Source organism: Oncorhynchus kisutch, linkage group LG9 (assembly GCF_002021735.2).
Source record: "Oncorhynchus kisutch isolate 150728-3 linkage group LG9, Okis_V2, whole genome shotgun sequence".
Lineage (NCBI taxonomy): Eukaryota > Metazoa > Chordata > Actinopteri > Salmoniformes > Salmonidae > Oncorhynchus > Oncorhynchus kisutch.
In genome coordinates this window covers 15328618-15340452 of record NC_034182.2, presented here as the reverse complement: position 1 = coordinate 15340452, position 11835 = coordinate 15328618, and the positions used below count along the sequence as shown (strand labels likewise).

The following is an 11835-nucleotide window of genomic DNA, read 5'->3' as shown; positions in this document are numbered from 1 at the left end:
CCATCTTAATCTCTTATTTCTATTGGCCAGTCTGAGATATGGGTTTTTCTTTCTAACTCTGCCTAGAAGGCTAACATCCGGGAGTCGCCTCTTCACTGTTGACATTATATATAATGAGAAGTTTATGAGTGTTGACCACACTTCACAGTGCAGTGTGAGTGAGTAGTGCACTTGTGTACATTACATTTGTCCTCTAGCTGGGATAGTTGACTGACAGGTTTTAGGCTATGAGTGAAATGAAAACACTGGATCCATCAGGGTGAATAATGGTTGACATATACAGTAGCTGCTCCCTACCTTCATGTAGACTTAAAGCACTAATTCACCCTCTAGACTACAGCAGTGTTTTTCAACACTAGTCCTGGGGATCCAGAGTGGTGTAAATGTTTGTTCTAGCCCAGCTCTGACAAAACGAATCAAGGTAATCAGTGATTAGGTGATTAGTTGAACCAGATGTGTGTTTGTGCTGGCCTGAACCAAAAATATACACCCTTTGAGTCCATCTCCATCCCCAGGACCAGCATAGGACAACACTACACTATTGTGCCAAAAAGTATGAAGTCTTATGTGTTGTTTTCTAGTAATCTAACTCTCCAGTTCCTGTACCTCTATAGGGGACCCAAAGCCTTTGCCTAACACAGTACAAGGGGACTGACTGACTGAGCAGAGAGCTATTAGCTCTCTGTGATAACGACTGTACATTTACCCTCCATGACAACTCAGTCAACCCCCCGGTCAGGTTAAGCCTGCTTCAGGGAATATAAAATATATGTTGAAAGTATGCAATAATCCGGTTCAGAAGAGGTGGGCTGAAGTGAACTGAGGTGGGATAGGTCGCTTCTGTGAGATGAAAGGCTGACACACACATGGACTGACGCACACACATACACGCAAGCCAACACACACGCGCACGGACACACACCGTAGAGCTCCTGAAAGACTCTCCTCATGTGACATGTCGAGTTAGCGTCACGCTGGAGACCTCATTACAGCGATTACGGTGACAGCCAGAGGAGCCATGCACCACGGCGACGGCACTTGGTAACTCACTAACCCCTCTCAGAATAAAATGGGCAGCGCCAGGCTAGCTCACTATAGCTCTACCCCATTCAGAAGCATCTGTCCTGGGCCTGAGCCGAGACTCTCCTTTCTCTCTCTAATGGACCCAGTACGAATTATCTGGGGCAGCCTTGCCTGTCTGTCTCTCTTTGTCGCATTCTCTCTCTGTCCTTCTCTCCCTCTCCTCTCACTCTCTCTCCCTCTCATTTTCTGTCTCTCTCATTCTCTCCCTCCGTCCCTCTCTCTCTCTCTCTCTCTCTCTGTCCCCTTCCTCCACACAGCTACCACCGCCACCACACATTGACCTGGTTCAAAGGGCAGCAAGACGCAGGGCCAGGCGGTAGCACAGTCACATTTCTCGCCAGCATAATCTCCTACTAAACAAACACACTTCAAACAGAATGGCTCTTGTAAAATTTGAAATGTACTGCAGGCCAGAGGCCAGGGTGCACTGGCTGCACCGGGGAAGGCTGGTGACTGTCATAAGCAGTGTTCTCTGCTATGGATATGGTTGAGTCTATACAGTATGTGTGTAGATCTCCATGAATAATAATAACTATACTGGTAAGAAAGGTGATTAAGTCACAGCTTAATCATGCTGACTCTCTGCAGATCAGGACCTGACCTCAGCCCCTGCCTCCACCTCAGCCAACCACAATGGTCCCCTGAGAGACCATCACATATAATTTCCCATCTGCAAACCACAGCAGTCACAGCCCTAATCTAATTCTAGAGCTACAACGAGTCCAGAGAAGCATCTGGACCCACACTGAAGGGAAACAACCGGCACGATATACACAACTAGATTACAGGAAACAATCAATCATTCACTCATATAGACTTGTTCGGATTCATTTGAGAAGAAAACAGAAAGAAGAGGGAGGATTGCTGCCCTGTGTCCACACATTGCAAAGAGAGGAGAATAGAGTTAGGCGGCTGGCTTTTTAACTCCACTCATATCAGAGGTTAAATTGTGGCCAAGTACCTTGGGAATACAGGCACTAGGAACAGGGTTTTTAAATGCAGACGTTTTTTTAATATCAAGAGCAAATCATTTCTGCGTAACAATTAAGTACCTTACTGTATTTAATTAGGGCTCCAGGGTGGCGCAGTAGTCTAAGACACTGCAAGAGGAGTCACTGCAGTACCTGGTTCGAATCCAGGCTGCATCACATCCGGCTGTTATTGGGAGTTCCATAGGGATAAATAAGAATTTGTTCTTAACTGACTTGCCTGGTTAAATAAAATAACAGTTTAAATTTGTCTAGGAGAGGTCTCTGTGTTGGGAGGGGGAAACTAAAAACAAGCTGTTATTGGTGGCAGGTAACCTAGTGGTTAGCGCGCTGGGCCAGTAACCGAAAGGTTGCTGGATCGAATCCCCGAACTGACGAGATAAAAATCTGTCGTTCTGCCCCCTGAACAAGGCAGTTCCCTGGTAGGTGGTCATCATAAATAAGAATTTGTTCTTAACTGACTTGCCTAGTTAAATTGGCTGAGAGGTTTGGAACTCTCGTTGTTATTGGTCTATTAATCAATTTACTGCATGGTGATGTCTCCATGGAAAGCCAAAACCCTATGCAAACCTTCTGATTAGACGGTCCTGTGTAGATTGTATTTTCAACCAGCCACTATCAGTTAAATAATAGTGATCCAATTTGATCACATTTTTACAGTGTTAGTTTCATCAGCTTTTGTACAACATGATATACTGTAAACCATAGTAAAACATATTTTGACTGCATTGGGCCTTTAATGAGCGTTGGAACAGACCCTTTACTTCCCAGGTTGATTTTAACCTGAGACACTGATGCTGTAGAGCAGAGGTTAACGAGGGACCGTTCCACACACACACACACACACACACACACACACACACACACACACACACACACACACACACACACACACACACACACACACACACACACACACACACACACACACACACACACACACACACACACACACACACACACACACACACACACACACACACACACACACACACACACTCTTCTCTGGCCCTTCACTGCACCTGAAACTGAGACCAGGGAACTTTAGACACCGGATTTACAGTGAACTTCTGATACACACACACACAAATGCCGAAAAATGGTTCTGTTGTTGTGCTGCGTACAACAAGTGTCTCAATCAGTTTTGAAAGGTCCCCTTGAAAGAAGAATGAAAAGCTTCAGCTACGCCCTCTATGACATGGGTTAGAGCAGAACAGGCCTGGGTTAATGGATGCCCAGGGATAGAGGAAGAAGAGAGGGGATGGGGAAGGAAATGGCACTGTAGCCCTTTCCTGCAGTCAAATGACCTAGTGGCCTAATGGGTGGAATTGTATTAATATTTTTCATGATTTCATAATTAATAAACATAATTTAAAATCTGGTGTTTCTATGTCAAAAGGTTTTGTTATATTTCAGTTTTCTGTGACGTACTGTACAGTACCAGTCCAAAGTTTGGACACATCTACTCATTCAAGTTTTTTTCTTTATTTTGACTATTTTCTACATTGTAGAATAATAGTGAAGACATCAAAACTATGAAATATCACATATGGAATCATGTAGTAACCAAAAAAGTGTTATACAAATCTAAATATATTTTATATTTGTGATTCTTCAAAATAGCCACCCTTTTCCTTGATGACAGCTTTGCACACTCATGGCATTTTCTCAACCAGCTTCCGCTGGAATGCTTTTCCAACAGTTGAAGGAGTTCCCACATATACTGAGCACTTGTTGGCTGCTTTTCCTTCACTCTGCGGTCCAACCATCCCAAACCATCTCAATTGGGTTGAGGTTGGGTGATTGTGTAGGCCAGGTCATCTAATGAAGCACTCCATCACTCTCATTCTTGGTCAAATAGCCCTTACACAGCCTGGAGGTGTGTTGGGTCATTGTCCTGTTGAAAAACAAATGATAGTCCCACTAAGCTCAAACCAGATGGGATGGTGCATCGCTGCATAATGCTGTGGTATCCATACTGGTAAAGTGTGCCTTGAATTCTAAATAAATCACAGACAGTGTCACCAGCAAAGCACCCCCACACCATCACACCTCCTCCTCCACGCTTCACGGTGGGAACTACACATGCAGAGGTCATCCTACTCTGCGTCTCACAAAGACACGGCGGTTGGAACCAAAAATCTCAAATTTGGACTCATCAGACCAAAGGACAGATTTCCACCGATCTAATGTCAATTGCTTGTTTCTTTGCAGCAATTCAACCATGAAGGCCTGATTCACTTGTTCTCCTCTGAACACTTGATGTTGAGATGTGTCTGTTACTTGAACTCTGTGATGCATTTATTTGGGCTGCAATTTCTGAGGCTGGTAACTCTAATGAACTTATCCTCTGCAGCAGAGGTAACTCTGGGTCTTCCTTTCCTGTGGCAGTTCTCATGAGAGCCAGTTTCATCATAGCGCTTGATGGTTTTTGCGAGTGCAGCTTTCCGGATTGACTGACCTTCATGTCTTAAAGTAATGATGGAGTGTTGTTTATCTTTGCTTATTTGAGCTGTTCTTGCCATAATGTGGATTGGGCTTCTCAAATATAAAATACATTTTGATTTGTTTAGCACTTTTATGGTTAATACATGATTCCATATGTGATATTTCATAGCTTTGATGTCTTCACTATTATTTTACAATGTAGAAAAAATTAAAATAAAGAAAAACCCTGGAATGAGTAGGTGTGTCCAAACTTTTGACTGGCACTGTATATAAAGTGTAATGTCGGGATGCAAACTCAAAATTTAAACTCTGACATGTTACAGGTGTCTTTTTTTAAAGCCCATAACCATATGTGTGAGGTGCATACTTATCTCTCAAAGTAGACCCTGATTTAGCCCACTGCAGTAAAAGGTTAATGGGAATATTCTTATTGTCATCATCATCATCATTATCTGATGACATCCGCCGATGTCATATGATATGCCTCTGATGGAGATGAGCTGGGGGAGGATGAAGAAATGGGCTGGGTGGAGAAAAAGGCACCTCAATGGGAATATTACTTCCACTGTCACATGACTGACATCATCCACTGTCATCATATGGAGTGGATTTCATACAAAGTGCTCCTGTCTTCATGCTCCAATGTTGTGTGTTTGTTTCAATTATGACATTGTGAAGCAAAACGCAAACGGCAACACTGTGTGTTGTGCGTGTGGATGACGATGTCATCTGTCATCATTCACTGTTCATCGGTTGCCTTTTTCAGGACATCAGGTGTGATCTCTTTTTGCCTCGACCTTAAGAGGCCCCTGACTCACTGACTGACACATTGTTTAGAGTCTGTCATAATATCAGGGTTGTAATGGTGGAATACGTGCATTAAGCTACGTTTACAGAGCATCACTGTGAGTCATAGCTACAGCAAAAAATAACAGCTGACAACAGCGGTGTCAGTGCTTAATGCTCAGTCTTCAAACTAAGTTATATTCCACTGTACTTGCTTTTAGGAACAGTCTGTCCATTTTTAAGTACCCTACTGGAGATCATGAAGCAAGTCAGTGGATAATTCTCAACGTCAATGCTCTGTGATTAACAGGTAGTAACAGGCTTTTTCCCCCTTAGAGCACAGAAAGACAAACTCTGCAGATTTCAACAACGCTCAACTGATGCAAACGATACATGTAAGCGCCTCCAACCAAATAAACCAAACTACTTTTCCCTAAAACTTCTTCCTAAAATGTCTTCAACAAATGGTCTTTGAATGAACAAATGTCTCTCTTAGTGTCCAGTCTCCACACAGGAAAATGATGTCACTTCAGTTATCAAGGCCACTAGTGAAAGAAGGGGAAGATTCAGCCAGAGGATTCTAGCCAGAGAATTCTGCAACTCAAGAACCCCCACTTCTCTTCACCTGGCTTAAATCTGTCAGGGCTCTTCTACACGGGCGAGTGATGTCCATTCACAGGGTAACCACACTGGGCGGGGTGGGGTTCACTGACCAGTGGCCACAGCTCTAATGCTTCCTCGGTCAGAGGTCACATTGCAGCTACAGGGAAGAGCAGGAAAAGAGGAGCAGGGGTCCACGCAGTGGCTGTCGATTTCACACTGTCAGTTAGGGGGGGAAACCAGGACAAGAGACAAAGGACACACACACACATACACACACACCCATCTTCTCTTCCTCAAGCCAAGCACTATGATGAATGACACAAAATAACAGCGATCATATGTGGAAACATTCAGGGCAGTTAAATTGCACTATGCCACAAAGGGAACTCTGTCAAAACACCAGATAAGAGGATGACACTAGCAGACATACAACCTTGTGAGTTGGAGTTATTTCGGATGGGAGAAAACAACCCAAGAATGTTTTGCAATGACACAGCCAAGGGCAATGAGTGATAATTGCAGAAAATAAATTGAGAGACACGTTATTTTCTTCTGGCAATGGGATAACAGTGAGACTCCTAAAACACATTAGTTTATCAATCTGGGCTAAGTTAATGTATCTGACCTCAAGCCAACACAAGCTTATCTTGTGATATTCTGTTGTGCTGTTTTAAGGGCTTGTATTTTGGTCATGTTTGGGTTTAAGGGCATGTTGTGATGATCTTGTTGTGTGTTGTGTGAAAGATAAATATCTTATATCTGTGTGTGAAACTAAAATCAAACTAATTTTAGAAAGTAAACACTCTGTCCCTCTGGCTAACAGGCTGGGGCAATGTTGTAGTACTCGAGTATAAAGGACTTGGACTTGGACTCGGAATCGAACACTAGGGACTTGGGAACTCGACGCGGACTCAAGGTTTAGTGACTTGACTACATCACTGGGCTGGCGGTTGAGTGCAGCAGCTCAGCTGCAAAGTGCCTGTCGACAGAAGAGAGTCAAAAGACCCATCTCTCTATATATAAACAAAGAAGCTGTAGGCGAGGGAACGATACAAGGTGCAACACTGACAGAGACACAAAGAAGTACTCAGTTATCAGTTATGGCCTAAGAGTAAAATACACATAGAGGAGTCTCAGCCAGAAGGATTCAGCTACAACACGTAGCCTTACTTGTATACTGAGAGAAGTGGATGAAATTGAATAGGTACTGTAACTATTGTTATTGTCTCCCGTAGTAAGGTAAGGACACGTTGCAATATCACATGACGTGTGCCTGCAGCTGGTTTGCATGTATTTGTATGGCAGTTTGTGCATGTGTTTTATTTATTAACCTTTATTTAACCAGGCAAGTCAGTTAAGAACACATTCTGATTTTCAATGACGGCCTGGGAACAGTGGGTTAACTGCCTGTTCAGGGGCAGAACGACAGATTTGTACCTTGTCAGCTCGGGGGTTTGAACTCGCAACCTTCCGGTTACTAGTCCAACGCTCTAACCACTAGGCTACGCTGCCACCCCGTATCATGAATGTACTGTAAAACCATAACATTTTCTAGTGCCGTGGCAGGAAGTGCACTCTTCTCCTAAAAGTAATTCACCCTGGGCTAAGAGCAGGAGGAGGAGCTAGGCTTTGATAGACACTGAAAAACCAATGGGAGGTGTGGATGGTCAGCATAGACAAGGTGTCCGAAGTCATAACCACATCTTTTAAAAAAGGTACCAGGCTTGGACTGAACTTTAGAAGTAGCTGTGGTGCTACAAAAGTTCTTAATTGCAAAGTGTCTTAACTGCAAGGGGTATAAGTATTTTTTGGTTTTAATCATGGAGACAGTTTGACTAGTGGAAAGGATGTTACTCTGTGAGGGTTTGGTCCCATTGCACAATAGCGGCTGTTTTGGTGACTTATGCCCCACATGAAAATCTGAAACAGAAGCTGCACTCTATATTTCACACTAACATAACAAGGCATATCTGTTATAGTGTAAATTCTATTGCTTTCTGAAATAATTGTCTTCTTTTGACTTTACCTGAACTAGTGTAAAAGGCCTGTCTAGCTTCTAACATGAACAACTTGAAACCTGAAACGAACAACACTGTTTGTTACCACTGTAGCCTAGCTCCAGGCTTGAGGGTATGCATAATTCATTCACTTCAAGGATATTGATGAAACGACCACTTGACTGGCTCCTCCGGGCACACTTTACTTGATCAAACATACTAACACTTACATGGGCCATGTTTATTCCATTTAGACTGAACTCATACGATACTGCCCCAGTGAATAAATACTTCAATATAGTTGTGTCCAGGACAGCTATAGCCTTGTCTGTGTGTTTTAACAGCGCTGGCCTAAAAACATGAAACAGGTGTAATGAGCACAAAATGAAGTTGTGTAAAGCACAGAAAAAGTGGAACCAAAATCTATGCGCCAGTCATTTATGTTCAAGAGCAGCGTCGGAAAACATATGTTCATGAGAGTCACTGATCGACTCCGTCGCAGTAATGCACCAACGAATCGGTGAAAACAGGACTGTGCACTTCTGGTGCCAAAACATTGAACTTTTACTTGTCGCGCTCATTAACTTCACAAGAGCATTAGGATGATAATGGACCATATGAGCCTTGTGCATGAAACTGGGGCTGAAGCATTAAGCCTCGCTAACTGACAGCAGTTGGCCAACTAGCACCGGCAGGCTGTGTATCTAACAACAACAAGCTACATTGGTGATCGCTGTGAGTGTGTGTGTGTGGTGTCTGTTTCAAATGCTACAAGTCAGTGATAACCTGTCAGTCAACCTGTCTTAAACATGTACTTAGTTGCTGCTCGACAGTCTCCACCAGCACACAGAAGTAATTACAGTGGGAGGGGATGCAAACTCAAAATTGAATAGTGGGTTGAGGGTTTCTTAATGGATAATACTATAACTCGTCAAGGCTAATGTACAATGTGGTTGCAACGATAGCAGCTTTGATTATGTTGTAAAGTCACGACAAGAATGATTAAGTGGATGCTTGAACTTTTTGTGTCAGCTTGGATGCCAGATACGTACTCATTATGTGCTTTCAAGTCAGTATGGTTGGATCAAGGCAAGCACATACAGATCTGGCGGCCACCAGGCTGCAAGTATTACATTATATCAGAAGATGAAATGTCCTATATAATAGCATTATCCTTGAGACAGGTTGGCAGACAGCAGACAAAGCTGATGTTACCATGCAAGAACTCCTCTGACACAGAGACAGACAGACAATCAGCCTAATGGACCCAAGGCAACAGCAGAAAACAGGCTTAGACCGACACAGGGCTGTCTCTGAAATGACTCTCTAGATCTCAGGAGTGTGTGTAACATTTTGTACTGGAGGTCTGCGTCTGTCTGAGGGTTTCGTGAAAGAAAAAACAGTGCCTATCTATTTATGAGCCACTGTAACGGCTGTCGTGCCAGTGTGTGTGTGTGTGTGTGTGTGTGTGTGTGTGTGTGTGTGTGTGTGTGTGTGTGTGTGTGTGTGTGTGTGTGTGTGTGTGTGTGTGTGTGTGTGTGTGTGTGTGTGTGTGTGTGTGTGTGTGTGTGTGTGTGTGTGTGTGAGAGAGACAGGGATAGGTAGAGGGAGAGAGAAAGGAAAAGCGGGCTACAGGCTTAGAGAGGGACTTGGCAAGGATGTGCCAGCGTGTGGGTGCCGTGAGTCGATGTGTACATAATGTGATAAAGTAAGCTTTGGTCTGCTGGGCCGGAGTTCTCAGAATAGCAGAGAGAGCAGTAAGGTGCAGGGTCAGGGAAGGTATCCCTTTACTGTGGGCTTAAGGGATCTGCTTACTGGCCCATACACTGGACACTTGGATTAGTGACAGGTACCAAAGTTTATATCAGGGCCCAGGGGCAGGTGAAGAGGCAATGGTGTGTGGGAGATTTAGAGCAAATTTTTTAGAACTCAGGGTCCTATATTACATATTATGAACATGTGATTACATGCTATCTGATCATCTATGCGTGTCTTCGTTTTCGTGATCACAGTTAGATACAGTAGTTGGCCTTGTCCTGTATAGACTCTCTCCACTGGCTCCTCCATGAGAATAAAGAGTGGGAGCCTGATTGTCGAGGAAACAAAAGACCAAATTAAAGTTGCAGGAGAGAGAGAGACTAAAAAATAACTGGCAAATGCGTACAGTAATGGCCCCGACAGAGATGGTCGCCTCGCTTCGCGTTCTTAGGAAACTATGCAGTATTTGCTTTAAAAAAAATGTATTGTTTGTTACACTGTTACCCCAGGAAATATTAAGTCTTATTATATACAGCCGGGAAGAACTATTGGATATAAGAGCAACGTCAATTTACTTGTTAGATTTGCGTGTATAAGTAGTTGTTGGGGAATTGTTCGATTACTTGTTAGATATTAATGTTGAAACTAGAATCACAAGCATTTCGCTACAATCACATTAATATCTGCTAACCATGTGAATGTGACCAATATAATTTGATTTGATTTATACAAAGCTAGCAAATAATTCATGAGGCATGTGCTTTCTATGCAGATGGATAGTCCTTGCAGTTAAATGCTTTTAACGTGAAATGACAGTATATCGTTTTTGAAAACTCTAAATGCTGTCTGCCTGAAATGTCTGCAATTACTCTACAGTATCATGTCTATGAAGATGTGCTTGCTGCTAGTATATTGTCTCATGAATATGGCTGCATGTATATGCAGGAGAGAGGCTTGTAAAAACCAAGGCCCAGTCCAGACAGAGACTTAGTAAACAGAGTACTGGGTCAAAGTCTGCCTGCAGTAACGAGAGAGCGGTGTAACCAGGTCTTAGTCTGTCTTCCGCCGATCCTTCTCACATGACATTACAGATCTATGACACACACACAGACGCAAGCGGTATTGCTTTCTCGTATCATATCCGCCCCTTCTCCCTTCATTCATAAATCCATGTAGTCACTATGTCTGCAGCCAGGACTCTGGGAAAAGGTGTCCTGTAGCTTAAGCACCAACAAAGGAAACCCATGAAACATTACCTACGAAATTGTGTTGGCCTATATGGGGGGCTGACGGTGACACTTAAAACAAATCCAAGGCCGTGTTGCTTTAGCTGTTTGACATTTGACATGTGTTCTAGAATAAACGCCGGGAGAAACATAGTGTTATTGCTATCCCTAATCCCTACGTGAACGTCGATTGCTTTGCCACATTGTAGTCTACTGTGCGTCTACTGTGCGCAAATGTTCAGGCTATCCACACATTCATGCTAGTACACAGTAACTAGGCCATTATAACAGCCCGTGCTGTGGTTTATCAACACCGGCATTGTCACCATAATAATATAGGTACATTATCCTGGAGAGGCGTGACCAGGATGACCATTATTTTCCGACAGAACAGAACACCATCCAATGTCACAGGCTTACCTCAACGCGACCCGCACCGAACTTTCGTCCTGTCCACTCATGGTTACGACGTCCGGAGGGTCGTCACTGCTGGAACAACCACGATATAAACAGCTTGGTTCTTTTTATTTAACGGTTTTACAGCATGCAGCTTCGTTACCGATGCGCTTGAGCCACTGCAGCTCACATCCACCTGATACAAATAATTTCAATACGAAGTCAGCATTAGCGTGCTATTGTCTGTGCTTATATCTCGGGCGAGGCGCATTCTGAAATAAACGTAGGCTACGATATACGAGGTAACATTTTCAATGACATTGCATTATTCCCGTGTAGAGGCCAGCCTTGCGAGGTGATAGGGACAGAAAAATACACTTGCCCGCTCCTGTGTGTGTGACGGGAGGAGTGAAACGTAACAAGCCACGCCTTCTGAGATGTCCCCTACCAACCTGACAGTGGGAAAATATCAACCCTATTGAACGAGTGAAGAAACATCGTGGCCGCTCTATTTTTTAACACAGTTCATTGTAATCATTAAAGTGAATG

The 11835-nt window shown here is 43.5% G+C and overlaps 1 protein-coding gene across 4 annotated transcripts in view; it reads right to left on the bottom strand.

The window, feature by feature from the left end:
• The window catches only part of LOC109896328 (kinesin-like protein KIF21A), a 43022-nt gene extending 31291 nt beyond the window's left edge, over nucleotides 1-11731 (bottom strand). For all 4 annotated transcript variants that reach the window (XM_031832014.1, XM_031832015.1, XM_031832016.1 and 1 more), the window contains exon 1: nucleotides 11311-11731. In XM_031832014.1, coding sequence (XP_031687874.1) covers nucleotides 11311-11351 — 41 coding nt within the window. In that variant the 5' untranslated portion in view covers nucleotides 11352-11731. The remainder of the gene's footprint in view (nucleotides 1-11310) is intronic.
• Nucleotides 11732-11835: the final 104 nt, after the last annotated feature.